The 21,693-nt window shown below is 36.2% G+C and overlaps 1 protein-coding gene across 1 annotated transcript in view; it reads right to left on the bottom strand.

The window, feature by feature from the left end:
- tll1 (tolloid-like 1) overlaps nucleotides 1-21,693 on the bottom strand; it is a 69,065-nt gene that overhangs the window by 10,520 nt on the left and 36,852 nt on the right. Inside the window, exons 13-19 of the mRNA XM_055205522.2 lie at nucleotides 21,472-21,617; nucleotides 20,704-20,899; nucleotides 19,692-19,817; nucleotides 18,679-18,839; nucleotides 18,408-18,588; nucleotides 11,843-11,968; nucleotides 5,069-5,196 (exon numbers count right to left, since the gene is read on the bottom strand). Of these exons, the coding sequence (XP_055061497.2) occupies nucleotides 5,069-5,196; nucleotides 11,843-11,968; nucleotides 18,408-18,588; nucleotides 18,679-18,839; nucleotides 19,692-19,817; nucleotides 20,704-20,899; nucleotides 21,472-21,617 (1,064 nt within the window). The remainder of the gene's footprint in view (nucleotides 1-5,068; nucleotides 5,197-11,842; nucleotides 11,969-18,407; nucleotides 18,589-18,678; nucleotides 18,840-19,691; nucleotides 19,818-20,703; nucleotides 20,900-21,471; nucleotides 21,618-21,693) is intronic.

The raw sequence follows: 21,693 nt of genomic DNA, 5'->3' as shown, positions 1-21,693 counted from the left end.
TAAAATCCGGACTGTCCGGCCAAAATCCGGACGAATGGCCACCCAACGTTTCAGGGACGCAGGAAGTATGGCAAGGGAGACGTAGCGTCTCGTTCCCTTCTCAGGGAACAACAGTTACATACGTAACCAGAGACGTTTTCATGTGTCAAACACAAATATGCAAAAAAGCATTTTGGTATGAATCAACATTCGCATACAGAAGATATAAGCATTTAAAGCGAACAGTTTAGCATGTGTGCTTAAAAGGCTAGAAATTTATGATATTATCCTACATTACACAGGGAATAATATGGATTTTTTTCCAGAAAACTTCTTGCATAAACTAGATTCAAGCACTTTCAATCTATGTATCTATGTATGTATATTTTCAAAAACTTCCCAGGGTCTTGAATTTTTTCCCCCAGATTCACAAACTTTCAAGGATTTCAAGGACCCGTGGGAACCCTGACACACAAGCTGTGCATGAAACACAGAATCGATTCAAAATTGATTCCGAATCGATTTCAGAGGCCTTTTAATGGGACACGCGATTAATAGTTGCAGCCCTAGTTTTCACATCACGTTTTAGTATCAGCTCAGATCACTAGGAACCTTTAAACGAGGTGGTACTTAAAAGGTATCAGGTACTACGTACTGTACCCACTGGAAAAGCTCCCAAAAGGGAGCTGACCCGACCCAACCAGTGGGGTGCTATGCAATGGAAACGCGCCATTTGGTGCATTTTTAATTGGTTATTTTAAAAAGAGCCTCCAAAGCCTTCCTTATTGTTTCACTGCCTCTTACAAAATGTATGGGAACCAAACGTTGAACTTTCCAGATAAACTATTACTTTAAAAAAAATCAAGATAATTTACTTACCACCATGTCATCCAAAATGTTAATGTCTTTCTTTGTTCAGTCAAGAAGAGATTATGTTTTTTGAGGAAAACATTCCAGGATTTTTCTCATTTTAATGGACTTTAATGGACACCAGTATGGAGCGAGATATGTTTCTTTATTACATGCGATAAATTAAATGATCTGAGAGAAATAAAACTATTTGAAAGAAAAAGTTATCACACTGATAGCAAAGAAGCATTTCATGAGAAAAAAAGAATATTTGAGAGAAAAAGTTTTCATACCAATAGCAAAAAATTATAATATTTGAGACTAAAAAAAAGTTTTGAGAGAAAGTATTTTCTCATTATAGAAGATAAAAAATATACATTTGAATTTTTTTTTAATTATTTCTGAAAAAAAAAAATCTCTCAAGTACATGTTTTTTGCTATTAGTGTGAAAACATATTCTCTAAAAAAAAAGTGTTTCTATCAAAACGCTTTTCTTTGCTCTCGATGCAATTTCTTGCTCTCGTGTCAGGATTTTGCTTTCTCTGTGAAAATTGTGTCATGGGCGGGGCCACGTTCCTATTGGCCAGTCGGGTAAGCATCGTTTTGTCTTGAGAATCGAACTGAATCATTACACCGTTGTTCGGTTCACCTAGATGCCGCCCGTCTCTGCTTTTAGTTGAGCACGGACACCCTAATGTATGAGTAAGATGATGACACACAACTCGATGGATAGCTGGCTGAGCAAGGTCACAGCACTGAAGATTAAACATTAAAAAATGAAATGGTACTCTTATTCATGAATGAATGTGTATTATATTACTAGCGTGCTAATCGCTAATTAGCCATCATGCTAGGTAAACTTGCAAATGCCAAATGAATGTTTTGATTCACTCCTTAACTTAGTGAGTAGTTTCTACCTTTGCACTTGCTAGCCTCAAAGCACCTGAAGAGTAACTGCTTGTTCATCATATACAACCTCCTGTACAACTTTCAACCAACGTGTGCATGGAAGGTGGCAATGCCACCCGTCCCGTGAAACACGGAATCGTCCCGTATTTACGGGCAAAATGACGCGTATCAAATCAATATGGGACGCGATTTGTCCCGTATTTTACATACACTCTTAAAACGAATGTGTTAAATTGAGATATCTTTCTTATAAGGACAACACATCTAGTGTTTTATTTACATAAACTCAAAATCAATACGAAATAACACATAATGTGTTGAATAGTTTAACACAAAACAATGTGTTAAAATTAACACACCCAGTGTTGTTCCAAGCATAACACAATGATGTGTTAAATTGTGACAATGTGACAAGAATTACACTTATAAAAAAAGTAGGTCTGACATGCTCCAATAGTCATCTCTAGTCCTTTCATTCATTTCAGAAAGCCTCTATAGTCTATTTTCCTTATAGTTTCAGGTAAGCTTAAGCTTCTGATTGCAAAGCAGTTGGGGAGTTTTTGAATAAATCAAGTCCAAGTGAATGACATCAGAGGAGCGCAAGAAAAATTCGAGACAGCTGAACTTGACAGAGAACCTTCCTAATTACTAAGTTATGGATCTGTTAATTTAATAAGTTAATAAAAATATGGTTCACATCTCACAAGTTCCTCCAAAGCTTATTTTTTGTGGTGGTGGTTGAGGAGATCCCCCCTTTATGTAAAGCGCTTTGAGTGTTGCAGAAAAGCGCTAAATAAGTGTAACAAATTATTATTATTATTATTACTTTGTTGCCCTATTTATTATTGTCATAGCTGTGTATTCAATATGACCACTTGTTGTGATATTGAGAGACTGAGTGCATCTGTTCACACTGATTTCAATAGGGCTTGGGCGTCGTGACGTCATTACTTGTCGTGGCGGCCATGTTGGTTGCCTCCTGTACTGCTGCGCTCCATGCTGCGCTCTGCTTATAGACATACTTTCTCTCAATTGTGTGTCTTAATTTAATTAATTTGTCGTTATTTTTTCAACCATGGTAAACCGTTGCTGTATTAATAATAAAGTAACACATTAAAAGTAATTTACATTAAAAATGACAGATTACAGAAAACTTAATTATGTTTTATTCAATATCGGAAACCAAACATTAACCTCAACCCCTCAGTAATGTGTATACATGACATATAAATGACATTTATATATACGACAGTGAAGTATAACATCTGAATATTAATTTATATAGCTTAAGTCAACATTGAACATAAGGGAACTGTCCCGGTTTACTCGCCCAAAATACTGGAAAATTTCAACATTCATCTTTCTGTTGCTATCCCTCTGCTGACAGCAAAAACTGCTGCATTAACTAAGCTAGTTGTGAAGCTAGGTCATACGTGACTTTGCTTACAGATTGGCGTGAAATCGTGCTCTCACAACAACCACGCTGTTATCTTAAAGGCTCTTTATTCACTCTTTTTTCATATGGATTCTAACCGTTAATAGTTCCGATTTTGTCCACATACCGGTCCCTGCTTCCCTGTTTAACGTATCCCATTAAATTCCACATCCTTTTCCGGATTTTAACATCTTTTGTCTTTCTTTTAATTCTCCCAACGCCGCCGCTTCTCCTCGTTCAACTTGCTGTATGTTTACATTCGTGAGGCCACCAACATGGCCGCGACGTCCCAGAATGCAACGCGGCGCCCAAGCCCTATAGCAGCTATCTTATTATAATGGTATCAATGTTAATATTTTTATGAAAACAAAAAACACATTTAAGTTATGATATACCACCACTGGCACGTACGACTTCGGGACTGTGGTCACCGTAGGCGTGTGTGGCCCCCCGCGCTGCGGCAGCTAGGTCCCTTATTTTTCTGTACTTCCTCCATGCACACTAACGTTGGTTGAAAGTTGTACAGGAGGTTGTATATGATGAACAAGCAGTTACTCTTCAGGTGCTTTGAGGCTAGCAAGTGCAAAGGTAGAAACTACTCACTAAGTTAAGGAGTGAATCAAAACATTCATTTGGCATTTGCAAGTTTACCTAGCATGATGGCTAATTAGCGATTAGCACGCTAGTAATATAATACACATTCATTCATGAATAAGAGTACCATTTCATTTTTTAATGTTTAATCTTCAGTGCTGTGACCTTGCTCAGCCAGCTATCCATCGAGTTGTGTGTCATCATCTTACTCAAACATTAGAGTGTCCGTGCTCAACTAAAAGCAGAGACGGGCGGCATCTATCTAGGTGAACCGAACAACGGTGTAATGATTCAGTTCGATTCCCAAGACAAAACGATGCTTACCCGACTGGCCAATAGGAACGTGGCCCCGCCCATGACACAATTTTCACAGAGAAAGCAAAATCCTGACATGAGAGCAAGAAATTGCATCGAGAGCAAAGAAAAGCGTTTTGATAGAAACACTTTTTTTTGTAGAGAAAATGTTTTCACACTAATAGCAAAAAACATGTACTTGAGAGATTTTTTTCTCAGAAATAATTTAAAAAAATTTCAAATGTATATTTTTTATCTTCTACAATGAGAAAATACTTTCTCTCAAAACTTTTTTTTAGTCTCAAATATTATAATTTTTTGCTATTGGTATGAAAACTTTTTCTCTCAAATATTCTTTTTTTTCTCATGAAATGCTTCTTTGCTATCAGTGTGATAACTTTTTCTTTCAAATAGTTTTATTTCTCTCAGATCATTTAATTTATCGCATGTAATAAAGAAACATATCTCGCTCCATACACCAACACGTAACAGTTTTAATGCAGTTTAAAATTGCAGTTTCAAAGGACTCTAAATTATCCCAAATGAGGCATAAGGGTCTTATCTAGTGAAACGATTGTCATTTTTGCGTGATGTTGCACTGGCGCGTCACAGGACCGGAGATAGACGAGAAGTTGTGGTTTAAAAGTGAATTTTTTTTCCTGTCAAAAATGACAATCGTTTTGCTAGATAAGACCCTTATGCCTCATTTGGGATCGTTTAGAGTCCTTTGAAACTCTGTTGAAACTGCAATTTTAAACTGCATTAAAACTGTTACGTGTTGGGGTCCATTAAAGTCCATTAAAATGAGAAAAATCCTGTTTTCCTCAAAAAACATAATTTCTTATTGACTGAACAAAGAAAGACATCAACATTTTGGATGACATGGTGGTGAGTAAACTATCTGGATTATTTGGACTTATCCTTTAACCCACCACACTAAAACAGACACAATGACAATGGTGATCTTGCACAGTGATGGGTGATGCATGAACATATGTAAACACTCACGATTTTGACCCGGTGACCAGGGGTGGCGGTGATGTCCCAGGTGCACTCCTTCCTGCTGGGGTATTTGTCAGGCCAGTTGGGGCTGCTGATGGTTCCACTGGCGCTGTGAATCTTGTGCTCACATTCAGCTGTTAAACAGAAAAAAAATGGTAAATGATATGTTAATAATGGCCTAAATAATCAGTGTTGCAAAGCTACATTGCAAAGGTCAGCCTCAACCAATAAGTCATTTTAGGGTCCAAACTTATAATTCTTTGTTTTTATTTTGATATTGCCAAGTGAGAGATGTTTTTGGGTGACGCTGGAGCAACACTTGGGTAAAAAACAACATCCCTACACCAAGCCCATCTCAAAAATCAGAGGGAAATGATAGGTACGCTGCACCTAACCCTGGATGTAAGCCTAAACTTTACATGAACTGTAAACTTATCCCTCAAATCTGTCTGGTTGATGGAAATGTTGTCCCAGGGTCAACAATGATGTTGACCCAAGAGTACCTCTAACTTGGCAAAATCCGGAAAGCCTAATCCTTTGGCAAGAACTGACTGCAAGTCAAAACAACATTACAATATTTCAAATATGCATTTGGCTCAGTAGCAACCTTACATGACTTTGTGCACGCTTTGCCAGAAAGACTGCTTAACCTCAAGTATGTTTACCTGGGCTCATTCCTTTACCTGGGACTCACCTTTTAAAAAAGCTAAAGTGGATCTCCCCAACAAAAGACTTATTTAAATAGTATTCAAAAATTTCCCAGGAATTTTTTGGCAAAACATTGGAGTGTGTGCAAACCCAAGTACAGGAGATCTAGCTAGAGGCACGCTGTGACCTAACCTGCTATGACCTTGAGGAATCAGGCCAAACAAACTTTTTCACCAAACCCTGCGGCGTGTACATGTGTTTTTGTGTGAGGACCTCTCTTTGTCTTATCTATTATGAAGGGCTCCACTAATACAGTGTGAAAACAATACTCTAGGGCTCCACGTACTATACTGCGGGTGGGTGATTCTCACGAAACCATTGAAACACCACGGCACTAATGATTTTAGCTTTAAAATGTGTAATATAGTAACATTAAAAAGCATCAGAATTAACACAATACTGTGTTCTGCCTTGCACAATGTGTGATTTCAACATAAGAATTTATAATTGGAAATTTTATCTAATTTTCTGCTGAAATTCTCATTACCGCAATGTGTCCGGCTGTGTTTGAACATGCGTTATGTTGTAATTTAATCAAATTAACACAAAAATATTAAGATAAAAAAAGGATGTTTTGCTAGACTACTTTAGATGACAGAAAAAATATTTACTGAATATTCATGTATAATAATAATGAAGAAAAATGAGGAAAATGATGTGTCCATGCCTGATGTTCTCATCCTCCGCAACACTTTTTGAGAACAGTTTAAGCACACATACAGAATTTTAATAAAGTTTGATTTTGAGTGACCAAGCACATGGACCAGTTACTTCAAGATGGCTACCAGGTAAGATCATTTTTTTTACAGTTAATTTGAAATATTGTCTTGTCAGAATGCTTACACGACATTTTGATTATCATTACCGCAACAGATGCTTATTAAATGTTAATTTAATTAATAGAAGCATAATACTTTGATTTTAAATGCATGTGCAGAATCTCCAAATTATGTTCTTGCAGGTTTGTCATGTCATTTTGAAAATATGTCAGTGTTGATGTTTTCTGACTGTTGCGGTAATGAGATTTTTTAGGACTAATTTTTAAAATTATGTTACAAAAAGTGTTCAATGATAAGTAAAAGTTTTTAAATTAATGTTCCCATTTACTCCAGACTTTGTTTTTCAATGTCTGGTGGGAAAAAAGTAAATTTAAGCAATTTTTACATTTTCATGCTTGACATTTTTAAAACCAAGTTTTCGTGAGAATCACCCGGGTAATACAATTCTGAGACCACATTGAAATTATGACCTTTTTATTTGATACAAATTAAAGACGAAGCAAAGTTATAATGTGAAATGAAGAATATAATCACATCATCAATTTTGTATACAAGGTCGCAAGCATACAAGATTCTCTCTCAGATCATGCTGGGATAGCATGGGCCATCAAGTTTCACACAAACATTTCATGCCATGCTAGCTCTACTGTAGTTTAAAGTGTCAGATAGCAAAACAGGGACATACTAAGAAAGTTAGTTGCATTTTTAGCTGAACTTTTGTAATGAAAATGCATGCAAAATCAAAGCATTTTCATGAGTGGTTATAGACTTTTGGACAACACTAAAACATATTATGTATCTATTACACTATACATACACACAAACACTACACATGCTACACAAACAGGAGCACTAAGTCTGGTTAAGCCTCTATTCTTCTGTCTTGAAATCAGGTCAGTGTGCATTATTAAACAAAGGTATTTTCAGTGTTTTGTTTCTGGTATCATACACATACCAATGTCATTGCTTGAGATGCTGCTGGTTTAAGTGTACTGTAGGTGTGTTTAAAAGTGTATATATACATTTATTTTGAAAACTCTCCGTCTGTGTTTCTAAACATTCAGAAAAATGGTACAAAACGGTAACTTTTCTGGTGGTTCCGTAAAGCAGTGGTTCTCAAAGTGTGGGCTGGGGCTCCGAGGGGGGGCCGCAAGATGATGCCAGGGGGGCCCCAGTTTTATAACATTTTATAAAATAAATTAATTTATCATGAATTCTATGTAATAAAACATAAAAGAAAATAAGGCTACTAACCAACAGCACTACTTTGTATAATTTAATGTTTTGTTTTATTAAAATGTTAAGTTTTAGAACAGTTTTTTTTGTCATAAATTTTCTTGGGGGGGCACGAAGGAATGCACCGCACACAAGGGGGGGGGCACACGCCGGAAAAGTTTGAGAATCTCTGCCGTAAGGTTCCGTTTGGTACAGGTATATTAAACATAATACAAGTTGTATCTTTTTGGTTACATTACTGTACCTTATAGATGTATTGTGTACCTTTAAAGGTATAGTTAAGTGTTTGTACCCCTACAATTTCAATGTGTACAGTTTTGTACGTTTTTGTACCTTATTTTCTGACAGTCTTGGTAGGTCATACCCTATACTCCTGTAAGTCCTGTAAGTATGTTAAATCAGCCTAGGAGCTACTTTATGCAGTATGTGGTGCTCCTGTCTACTAAAAATCCTTAAATCAGCTATATTTATAGCGACATCATCAGAAAGAGAGAGGAGCCAATCAGAAATCCTGACTGGTCCATATGTTCTAGTTAAAGATACCATATGGCTCTTTTGATTCTGTTACGCTTTATCCGAACCAGGCAATTTGTCTGTACACAAAGAATTTGAAACTGCTCTGTGATGTGACATAATCACAGCCATTAGAACATACTGTAACTGATGTTAAATGCAGAGTTATGTGATTTCTAGCTATCAGGCCCGACAGAAATGAATACCAAGTGACCAAAAACATGTCCTGTCCATTGTCTTGATCGTGCTGGCTGGGATAAAATCTTAGTTATGAAAGAAATTTAATGTAACTTAATAGTATGTGTCATGCCTGGCTCAGACACAATTAATGTTTACATTTATTTTCATCTGATATACCGTACTGTATGTATTCTAGGAAGTTACTAGCCAACCCAGTACAGTATAGCTGGTAAGAGTCCATTAAGAAATACACACACATGCACAAAGAAAAATGAAAACAGAAGCAGGATTAAGACTTTAAAGCTTTGTGAAACTCCAGATGTTTAAAATCAGAATCAGTGAGCCAGCCTTGAGACAGTAAAGGGTGTGTGTGTGTATTCCTGAATGCCGCTGATTTAACTTCTTGACCCTGACTCTAGAGCTCAAAGGGTAATATCTCTATCCTCTTCTCCTCAGGTTTAGCTGTTTTTCTTTTCAAAGAGAAATACACGCGCACACACACACACTGCTTTAAACTTTCCCAAGCCCACAAAAATGTTAAAAGGCCTGCAGGGCTGAGCAGCGCTAGAGGTTGACAGTGCTTGTATGAAAGGCGTAGTTTAGTGGGAGACACTGTCTGACTAACAGACCATCTAAATGCTTCAACATGTGGAGATCTAGAGAACCAATGCCCTTTTACAACTACAGTGCTGAAAAGAAGATGTCTTTAACACTTTTTGTAGTTTTGTCACCTGATTTCTTTTGTTATAATGTAATTCAAACAATTATTTGCACAAACACTCACACTGTAACAAAATCCTTAGTGCACTTAATCAACTTGAATTTCCAATTTATTTCAACTTTCTTGACTAGTAAGGAGTTTCTATAAATTTAAAAACGTTTTTAATTAATTAATTAATTAATCAATTATTTCAACTTTATTTTTATAATTTATAGCCAATCCTCACTAGTCAAGAAAGTTGAAATTAATTGAAGAGTTTCTTTGCAAAACGAGATAAATCCATTTTTTAAAGGTGCAGTATGTAAATTTTAGCGGCATCTAGTGGTGAGGTTGTGAATTGCTCACCACTAGACGGCTCAGTCCACTGCTCACCCCTGGCTTTTGAAACACATAGAGAAGCTACTGTAGCCACCACCGGACAAACAGGTCATCATCTGAGACAACTTAGTAAAAAAAGTTTGTCCGTTAAGGGCTTCTGTAGAAACATGGCGGCCCAAAATGGCGACTTCCACGTCAGGGGACCCTCTGTGTATGTAGATAAAAACATCTCATTCTAAGGTAATAAACACATAACGGTTCATTATGAATGGTCTTAATACACCTTTGATAATATAGTTTTGTATATTATTTTGCATTTCTGTCAAGAGATCCTTCTAAAAATTACACACTGCACCTTTAACATTTTTGTCAAAACATGTTTATTATTATGTTATCATGTTATTATTTTGTTTTATGGTGCTATTTAGCTGTATTTTTTAAGTTATGAAGGTTTAAATCAAACAAACCAACTGCAGTTGAATTGATATTAATTGAAATGCACAACCAAAAAACAAGATTTCTGAAAAATAAAAAAACGGAGTTATCTCGTTTTGCAACGAAACTCTTCAATTGTAATTTCAAGTAGATTAAACTTAAAAATGTAAGTGCAACAAGAAATTTTTGCATTGCATTCATGTCATGATTCACATGAAGAATATTTAAAAAAGTTGTATAAAATTCAAAGACTATCGGGACAAAGTTTTTTAATTTATTATTGTGCTTGTAATTGTCCAAAGTTTCTTAAATTGCATCTTAAAAATTATAAGCAAGATGGACTGGTATTACACTGCAAAAAAATGATTTTCAAGAAAAAGTATTTTTGTCTTGTTTTCAGTAAAAATATCAAAAAATTCTTAAATTAAGATGCTTTTTCTTGATGCGCAAAACGATCCAAGAAAATAAGTCTAGTTTTTAGACCAAAATATCAAATTTTGTGCATAAAACAAGCAAAAAATCTGAACATTTCTTAAACACTAAATTCAAGAAAAATTAATTGGCATATTTCTTGCTTTTTTTATGCACAAAATCACTTAAATTTGATATTTTTGGTCTAAAAACTAGACTAATTTTCTTGGGTCATTTTGCTCATCGATAAAAAGCATCTTAATTTATGAAAACGACCCTTTTTAAATCCAAACATATCAAATTTAAGTGATTTTGTGCATAAAACAAGCAAAAAAAATCTGCAAATGGGGCAAGCTATTTTTTGTCTAAAAAAACAAGACAAAAAGACTAAGATTTTTTTTTCTTAAAAATAATTTTTTGCAGTGAATACAGCAAAATGACCTAAGAAAATAAGTCTAGTTTTTAGACAAAATTGTGCTTAAAACAAACAAAAAAATAAAATCTTGAAATAAGATTTCTTTTTTCTTAAACACTTAATTCTAGGAAAATTTTCTCACCCCATTGGCAGATATTTTTGCTTGTTTTAAGCACAAAGTTACTTAAATTGTATATTTTTTGTCTAAAAACTAGACTTATTTTCTTAGGTAATTTTGCTCATCAAGAAAATACATCTTTATTAAAAACTTATAGATATTTCTACTGAAAACAAGAAAAAAAGACTAAGTAAGAAAGTCATTTTTTGCAGTTTAGAATTGCTAAAAGTTTATAGTATTTGAATTTAGAATCTTTACATTACTGAAGCTGACATCATTACCTCTTCTTATTGTTATATATTAAAGTAGCTATATTATACATTTACATATGTTTTTAGTTTGGTCGTTTGAATTAAATGGGTTGTTTTTTGCTGTCCTATACCTTTCAGACTTCTGTGTGATGTTCTTTTTGCGTGTAAAATAAAAACTTTGCTGTAAAGTGCTTTGCTGCAAACTGTGTGTCAGCTGTAAGCAGACATGCAGTTTCAATTATACAACAGCTGCCCCATCCCTCAATAATGGCCTCTAATAGCGTGACAGGTTCACAAAACAAGCCGAAATGTGCCGTACATACTCGAAGGTCGGACTGGAATGATCTAATCAGTTCCCAGAGATATGACCTCTTTAAAAGCATGAATAAATATGACTCACACTATGATGGTATTTTGACAGTTATTGATGGTTAAGAGACAAACTAGAGTTGGAAAGAAAAGAAGTTGGAAGAAGATTGGCCGAAAATGACATTACTCTGCATCTTATATGCTGAGGCGAGAGTTGCAAGTTTTTTCAAGGTCTGTGGCTTTTCACTCATCCTCAGCAGAATGTACTGTAGCACACATCAACAGAGTGCATGCTTACACATGCTGGACGCTTCACGACCGGATGACTACCCTCACACTTCAGCTGGCCACTATTATCTTTACTGTTTGCGAGAACCTGTACATACCTTCTTTGCAGTCGTGTTTGTTCTCATGCAATATAAAGCCGTTGCGGCACTGACACACGTAGCTGCCGATAGTGTTGATGCACTCGTGCTGGCATCCGCCGTTATCCTTCGAACATTCATCTTTATCTGTGGTGAAAAAAGACAAGGAATGAACAGTCAGTTCAATGGGAGCAAAAGGAGGATGTTGTGAATTTCATGATACACCATATAACATCAAGAGATTTCAGATAAGAATTCTTAAGTTTTCTCTAGTGAAATCTTCTAATAGATGATACAGGCCTGTGATATGTGACTGGCAACAGAAATGAACTGTGAATTTCAGCATAGCAATGCTAAGGGCCTTATTTACAAATACGAAAACACAGATATGATCAGATTTTATCCATTTTTATTCTATAGATTTAAAGTTATAAATTACTGTTCAAAAGTCTTAGGCCACCATGCCAGAATTAGATTTGTTGATTTGCAATGTTAAATTGATCATATAATTGTTTCTCAGTCTCTTTAATAGAATACATCCAGAAAATACAGGAAATGTATATAGTATTAAAAACCGTATAAAAATGTAAACTGATGTGTTTTTAGGGTAAACTGCCCTTCCACTTGAGCAATAGCAGGAAACTGCAGGATCTCTGAAACCTAAATAAGATTAAATCCTAATTTCTAATTTTAAAGAAATTTGTATTTTTACTTCATTCTGCTCAAAAACGCTCAAGCGTCATACTAAACACCGACAATGCCTGTGTGCATATTTCCTGTATTTTCTGTTTGTATCTTAAAGGAATATTCCATTTTCTTAAAAGAAAAATCCAGATAATTTACTCACCACCATGTCATCCAAAATGTTGATGTCTTTCTTTGTTCAGTCGAGAAGAAATTATGTTTTTTGAGGAACCATTGCAGGATTTTTCTCATTTTAATGGACTTTGAGAGACACCAACAATTAACACTTAACTCAACATGTAACAGTTTTTTTCAACTGAGTTTCAAAGGACTATAAACAATCCCAAATGAGGCATAAGGGCAAAACGATTGTCATTTTTGACAAGAAAAATAACAAATATATACACTTTTAAAGCACAACCTCTCGTCTAGATCCGGTCGTGATGCGCCAGCGTGACCCCACGCAATACGTCATGACGTCAAGAGGTCACAGAAGACGAACGCGAAACTCCGCCCCAGTGTTTACAAGTGTGTTGAAACAGGACCGTTCCTACGTTGTTGTATGTCAACTGATACTAATTAATGTCTTTGTGTCAGTTTATTGTTTACAATGGTCCGCAAATGTGCGTTTTATATATGTAACACGTGACCTCGCTACGTCACTACGCATTTACGTTAGGTCCTGCTGGACCGGATCTAGACGAAAAGTTGTGCTTTAAAAGTGTATATTTGTTATTTTTCTTGTCAAAATGACAATTGTTTCGCTAGATAAGACCCTAATGCCTCGTTTGGGATTGTTTATAGTCCTTTGAAACTCCGTTGAAAAAAACTGTTACGTGTTGAGTTAAGTGTTAATTGTTGGTGTCTATTAAAGTCCATTAAAATGAGAAAAATCCTGCAATGTTTTCCTCAAAAAACATAATTTCTTCTCGACCGAACAAAGAAAGACATCAACACCCCGGATGACATGGTGGTGAGCAAATTATCTGGATTTTCCCTTTAAGAAAATGGAATATTCCTTTAATAAAATAGATTTAAAAATTTATATGGATGAACATTAAAACTTCTAAAAGTATGGTGGTGGCCTAACTGTGGCTTCAAACCAGGCGCGTTTGAGGTGTAAAATTCGCATCTACCGCATCTAGTTTGCCGCTCGAACATTTTGAGTTTACTCCCTTTATTTACGCGTGAAAGCCGCGCGTGAAATTCTAGTCATCGATATATTCACGCGGAAATTCGCGTCATGGGAGAAGCTCCTGCGACTCACCTGTAATCACGTCACTACTAGAGCAAGCTCCTGATTGGTTAACGCGGTGCGCTTTTCCGCCAAAGTAAAACATTTTCAACTTGCGCGTTTCCCGTGGCAACGCTCAATTCGTGCGAATTAGACGGAATCGCATCTACTGCGCCGCGCTAAACTGCTCATTCGCGCCACGAGACCTCCAGAAGCGCGTCATCGCGTCTTCACATTGACTTAACATTGAAATCACCTCTACCGCGGCTGGTGTGAACGCAGCATAAGACTTTTGCACAGTACTGTATGTCAAACACAAAGTGCGGTTCATAAAGTAAACTGACTTTGAAATACTCTTATACATATTATTTGTACAATTGTAAAATTCATTTGTACTGTACGGGATCAGGGACGCAAACGAAAATGAAAAAGTTAGGTAGTTGTATGGAGTTAAAAGTGACATGCATATTTTGTGTGTGTGCCACATATTCACAAATGTAAACCAAAAATGTCTCTAATGTTAATTATGCTCATTTTTAAATGTCTACCACTGATCAAAACCACCAGCCATACAGCATCATACAAACCAATCTGTGACAAATGATGAGAGTCTAGCCACAGTACAAAGACCACAAGTATTTTTTCTTGTAGTAACCACACTTTTTTCATATTGTTTTCAATTAATTTTGTATATGTTTTATTATGTCCTTAAGGATTAACAGATAACAAAAGTCCAACTTTGTTGCAACATCTGCAAAACATTCTACTCCCTTCAAAACCTGTCTGTCATTTCACAGTTCCAGTGCCACAGAAGCGATAAAGCGATCCGAGATGAACATGAGGCGTTTTTTCACACTCTCTAGGCACTTTTTAATCTTGCTTTTACACTATAAATAAATCTCGTCTTTTATCCAGTTCTGGACTTCCTGGGCTCAATCTCTCCCACTGGCGAGGAGTGTGCGGGAGCGTTCTAGGGAGCTTCCTAAGTCTGCAGGCACTGAGCCAGTAAAATCCAACCCTCAGGTCTTTCCGGACAATGAGAGAGACACTATTATAACTCATTACGACGCTCACGCACACTGCAGACACAGGGTACCCATTCCACATGTGTGCATTAAGCGTTCATTTGTGCATTCCAGTTATACAGAAATATATCATGAAGGCCCAAATACAAACAGATGACTAATCAGATGGTAGCCTCTGTTTGTGGTTTAGCTAACAGCAAGTGCCAGTTGTGTTGAAGCTGTAAGCAATTATTTTCTGAAAAGTAGCCAGTCATAAATGTCGCTGCCTATTGGCCTTGAAAATGTATGGTTTGCTGACTTTACATTGGTTGTCTTTAGAGAGAGGGCATGTGGTTGGTTGAAGAGATGGTGGTGGTCTAATGGCACTTTTCCATTGCATAGTACCCCACGGTTTGGTTTGGTTTAGATTGGGTCGGGTCAGCTTACTTTTGGGGGCTTTCCACTGGGTGCAGTACGTAGTACCCGATACTTTTTATAGTACCACCTCGGTCGGGTTCCAAGCAACCTGAACTGATACCAAAACGTGACGCGAAAAAACTGTAAATCACTGATTGGTCTGAGAGAATCGGCACTACCAGCGTCACCGCTATAATGTAAAAAAAATAAGCTTTACCTTCATGCTAGCTTGCGCTGTCTCGAGCAAACATGTTGTCATCTGTGCTCTGTTATAAGTTCCTAAACTCCCTTTTAGTGGTAAAAAACATCCACAGGTTGTGAATCAGGAACATCATAACAGTTTTTGTTTCAGACTTGCAGTTTGTGGCAGCACATTCATTTGCATATAGGCTTTAAATGCAACTTAACTCATTCACCGCCATTGACGAGTTATCTCGTCATTTATGAGTTCATATTTAACTAATAAATGTGCCTTTCTGGATGAATTTCAAAGTGAAAGTGTAACCGCTTTTATCCACCAGATGGCGCCAAAACGAATTTATCAAAAACGGAAGTTAAAAAGAGTTAATGGTTTATTTTAACTGCGTTTATGTTTGATAGTCATTCTGAGTCTGATCTCTAACATAAATTTCTTTACAAAAACGAAATTTTTTAAGCTTTTTGCTCAAAATGTTGTATTTTTGAAGAGAAATATCCATATTTCAGTGTTAAATTAAGTAGAAAAAGTAAATATATAATGAAACATTTTTTCCCCATTTTGTTTGTTTGTTTATTGTTTGTTTGAAAGCAGAGGGTGTGTTCTTTAATTTGATATAATTTGTATGTTTATATATTTATTAGGGCTGTCAATAGATTAAAAAAATTAATCTAGATTAATCGCAGGATTTCATGAGTTAACTGCGATTAATCGCAAATTAATCGCACATTTTTATCCATTCTAAATTTACCCTAATTTAACACTTTTCAGGTTTTTAATATTCTAATCATATATATAGATGCTTTATGCAAATGTATGTTAACAACAGCCTGTTTACATTTTAACAGAATCATCAGCCATTGTTTTGTATACGAATTTTCCTTTAAGAAGATTTTTCTTTCTCCATTTTTGTTTGCTGCTGCATCATTTGTGACCTGTGCTGGCAAGTTGAGTCAGAATTAGCAAATTTAAAAAAAAAAATAGTTGTTCACATTTTGACATTCTCTATTAAAACATAGAACAATGCATGATTTGTTGAAATATAACAAAATATGACAGAACTACACGTGTTTGAAGTTGAAAGAGTCAAATTACCACAAAAATTACCACATCCATACATTATATTACCACATCAATACCTTAAAATCACTGATAAAACTAATAGATTTAGCACACACAAAGCAAAAACATCATCAATGTATGTTCAACTTTTTTCCTTTTGTTTGATTGACATTGTGACAGACTGCTTAAAATCTAAGTGATCTAATATAATGTTACACATCAGATATTTTTACCCAACAGTTAACCAAACATTTACTTAAGACATAACAGATTATAGATCCTAACTTCGTGAATTCTTATAAAAACAGATATTTGTAAAACTGTAATTTTGTGTAGATGTCTATATATCCAGGTTGTGCACGCGCTTCAGATGTCAGTCAGTCAGCGTGAGGGGATCGCTTTTGAGTCTTGTCGCTCTTAATAACTCTTTAACATTAATCAGGTACCGAACTTTAATGACTCTCTTAATGACTATTTTAAGATCAAGCAAGTCCTGCAGTCTATTTTATAAGTCATGCATAAAAGCGAAACCACAATGAATTGAGCCGCATTTTTGTATTAGATTAAGCATTAGGAGGACGGTAACGTTACACCTCTCAGACGCATAAATAAAGATCATATCAGATGTCCAACGAGCATTTAGAGCATTGGATTTGGTAGACGATTTGCTTAATGTTCTTATTTCTATGAAAACCTTTTACTCATTTAGAGATAGTCACATTTGTCTGCGTCTCTGTTCATTCAACTATGGGCTGGACCAAGGGTCAAACAGAAATTGCGCGTTGCGTTAATCTCCGTTAATAAAATTAGTGGCGTTAAAATGAATTTGCGTTAACGCGTTATTAACGCGTTAATTTTGACAGCCCTAATATTTATAGAAAATAATTTTTCCTGCAAGGAATTTTGTGAAAATTTTGTTAAAATCACAAAAATGCAGGTGGGCAACTTTTCTCAAAAAGGCTGGCGGTGAATGAGTTAAATGAGGCTCAGCGGAGCGCGTCGACTAACGCCACGGGTTTTTATACAGATACGTCATGTGAGACAGAGGTAGTGATAAACGCGATGTGTAAACATCTATTTGTGGTGGGCAATTAAAATTTTGTGGTGGACTAAGAAATAAATGAATGTATGGGAATGTACAACGACGCTCTCACTTGTATGATGTCACAGCAGTAAGCAGCGCAAATATAACGACACGCCTATAATCCCTCCCACTCCGAAGTGATAATAAACTCGATGGAAAAGCTAACCAATCCAAAGTGAGGTGAGCTGACTCGACCTGACCCAAACCAAACCGTGGAATGCATTGGAAAAGCGCCATAAGATTCAGTGGCAGAAGAAAAATGTATGAATCTCTTACAGCATCTTATACTGTAAAATATTCATCTTAAAGAGATAGTACACCCAAAAAATGAAAATTCTGTAATCATTTACTCAATCTTATGTTGTTACAAATCCGTAAACATTTTTTTGTTCTGATGAACACAAAGGAAGATATTTTGAGAAATGTTTGTAACCAAACCATTTGTGGACCCCATTGACTCCCACAGTAGGAAAAAAGAATACTATGGAAGTAAATGGGGTCGATTAATGGTTTAGTTACAAATATTTCTCAAAATATCTCCCTTTGTGTTCATCAAAACAACAAAATTTATATACGCTTGTAATAACATGAGAATTTTTGGGTGAACTATCCCTTTATTATATAAATAAAAATAATACAGTAATAGTACAATATTAAAAACCACATCAAAAACCACAGGCACAGGAATGATTTGAGAGCAAACAGAATTCCAGATTCCAGCATTTGGATTAATACATTTTTACAATCTGTTCCCAAGAGTTTCTACACAAACCCCTAGAACTTCTTGTTCATCACAGTCATGTGTTTAAAAAGCTTTGACAATTTACACTGTAAGTATCATTTACACGGCACAAGCCAGCTTTGATGAAGACGGCAAAACATAGCTAAAAGGTGGTCGGTCTTACCAGAGAAAAAGTGAACCTTGAAGCCTTTCTTGGAGACCGTGTTGTCCGATTTGAACTCGATCCGCATGTTGTTGTACTGGGAGGTAATGACCTCAGGAACCTCTGTACCGCAGTATTTCCCATGAAGTTTAGAGTCAGATGACAAACCGCTCCGCACCTCAACGTAGTCGTACTTGCACACCTGCGCAAATGAAATACATGAATAATACGCTCATACATCTTCATACGTGCTATGTAAACAAATATACGTTCTCTCACGCTGTGTTCTCACCTCATTTCCCTCTAGTTCAAAGGTTTCAAACTGAATGGATATGCGGTACTGAGTTGGGGCCACCACTTGCCACACGCAGTTCTTATTTGGGGGGTATTCTTTAGGCCAGCCGGGACTTGTGATTGTGCCGTTCAACTTGGTCAACAAACCTCCACATGCAGCTGAAGGAAAGGGAACAAAGTTTTCAAAACATGCTCGGTCTTTAGTTTTTCTGGCTGTATAGGGGTGCGCGGGGAACGCGTGGTTAGTTGTAACACGGACTGTTGCACAAGGTTGAACGTTTTGGTTTTCCGGTATTTTTTTCACGCTGCCAAAAGACGACCTCCCGCAAATTATTGGAAATGTATAATGTTTTTCCAGAGAGTTATTGATTAACGAGTGTTTTGGTGGCATGTAAGTCAATTTTTTCATCATATTTTTTTTTTCGGTTTCTAAGTTGGGTGTGTAAGATTACAAATCCAATGTTATGTCATATTAATCAGTGTCCTGTTGACTAAAACATAGCATCGTTTTAAAATATGTCTGCAGCTCTAAGCAACTTTTTGGTGGGCTTGAAAATATTTTGACCCAATAGGGTTAATTGTAACGCTGTGTTACAACTAACCCCTCAGCACTTACGATATAAAAACCGCTAACGTTAGCGTAATTCTTGCTGTTGTTTTAAATAGGCTACAGACGAATGATTGCTGGCTGCCAACAAAATAAATTTGCCTGTCTTATTAAAAATCTTATGTCAAATTTATTTTTGTTCATATCTTTAATATTTATTGAATAAGGTCACATCAAAGATTGAAATCATAATGAAATGAATGGCTAAAATCAGACTTTGATGCTCATTATCTCAGAATTAGATTTTTGAAACTGTAATATGGTTATAATATGGTCACATATAAAAAAAAATTGTCGTAATTGTGCATAGCTGTGTTCTCACATATTTAGACATTTGTATCCATTTATAATTGAAATATGAAAGATTACACATAGACACACAAACACACACACTCAACTCATACCTTCACAGCTCTTCTTGTCAGGAGCCAGTTCATATCCAGGATCACAGGCACACTTGAAGCTTCCTAATGTGTTTACACATCTCTGCTCACAGCCCCCATTATCTGGCTTCAGACACTCATCTTCCTCTGTTTTATGACACACATACACAGGGTAAAGTCATTTAATAGACAGTGTCCAACACAACACGGTTTAATCAGCAATTTAATACAGATTTTTAACTAAAAGTGTATATTGATGAGAAACATTAAGTCAATTAATATATGATGTGCTGACAAATTAATCGAATGAATTGCATAATAATCATTTCTGTTTAAACATTGTTAATCTACAATATCTATAGAAATCTTTGTCCAACATCTATGTCATATCAATCAATCTACCTGTAAAAATAGCCAAACTGAATGCAAGAATGCATGTGTAAACCTCAGATTTAGGGGTCCCTGTTTATCATCACCTGCTATGAGTGCATATTTTTAACACATACATTGTATGAAGATATAAAACTTAAAAATATATGCATGTATTTACCGGTCAGGTGCATGATTGTATTAAACATTTTTTATGGTTAATCGCACTTAAAGGAAAACACCAGTGTTTTACAATATTTTACTATGTTCTTACCTCAACTTTGATAAATTAATACATACCTATCTTTTTTAATGCGTGCACTTTTAATCTTTGTACAGCGCTTCTTGAATGTGTTAGCATTTAGCCTAACCCCATTCATTCCTATGGGTCCAAACAAAAGTTTTATTTTGTGCCACCACACTTACTCGTGTAACTACTCATGTAACATAGGGAAAACATGGAAGTGTTTGGTGGCTTCTAAATTCATCCCTGTTTGGAGCCATAGGAATGAATGGGGCTAGGCTAAATGCTAACACATTGACAAGGTGCTGTACAAAGATTAAAAATGCTCGCATTGAGGTAAGAGCATAGTAAAATATTGAAAAACGATGGGGTTTTCCTTTAAACAAACAGCCCCAATTCCTAATGTGTGTGTGTTTTTACCTTTAAAGAAGTTTGCAGCGAAGCCAGCTTTATTAACTGTCCCATCCGACACGAATTTCATCCAGAGGGTGTTTGAGGTGGCTCGAATGTCTTCGGGCTTATCATAGCCGCAGAATCGACCAATCAGAGGGCTGGTCTCAGATAAACCGTCTCTTAACTCCAGGTAGTCGTACGCGCAGTTGTCATGCCTCTCAATCTGCACATATGCACATTATGTGTAAATGGCTTTAGCGTGTCAACGGCACTTTAGGTGTCAGTGCCTAGGAAACAATCCAATAAAAACAGGATCACAGGATCTCAGGCGTCTCTCTGTGTGTGCTATATGCCAGGCTCTCGGGGTCTGGTGCACGTCCTGCTCTTTATAGACTTTATGCGTGCAAAAGAAAGTGTGAATGTGTGTATGCAAAGGGAGAGAGTGTGTTTTTATTGCCCTTGAACAATGCACACCTTTGACCTACTGATACATACAATGGTGCACATGCATGCTTGCGGCTTGTAACAACATTCTGATGCTTTAGTGTAAATAACCAAATATGTCTGCTTTTTGGCTCACACATCTGCAGCAGCATTATAGTAAAATCAAGTCGTCAGTGATGCGTATTTGTGCATGTGTAACACAAACGTTAACATAATTCAGCCTAACTTAATTTCTCTCAGAATGAAAGATTAGAAAAGAGGGAGAGAACAATGCAAAGAGACTATAAAAGCCCCAAAGCAACGCAAAAAACATGAAATAAGTAACTGGAAATAATGGGAGAACAATCTCACCTCAAAGACCTGAAAGCTAAGGCCCACACTGTAGCCCTCAGACACAGTTATCCTCCACACACACTCTTTAGATGGACGGTAGTCATCTGGATAGTTTGGAGACTGAATTTGTCCCGAGTCCTTGTTAATCTCTCCTCCGCATATCGCTAAAGAGAGAGACATTGTAGAGTAAATTAGATTTTTACGTTGGCATCAGCTTATGAAAGCAGGGTCGGAAGGAGC

Source organism: Misgurnus anguillicaudatus, chromosome 3, assembly GCF_027580225.2.
Source record: "Misgurnus anguillicaudatus chromosome 3, ASM2758022v2, whole genome shotgun sequence".
Taxonomy (NCBI): domain Eukaryota; kingdom Metazoa; phylum Chordata; class Actinopteri; order Cypriniformes; family Cobitidae; genus Misgurnus; species Misgurnus anguillicaudatus.
This window is presented reverse-complemented; position numbering and strand designations above follow the sequence as displayed.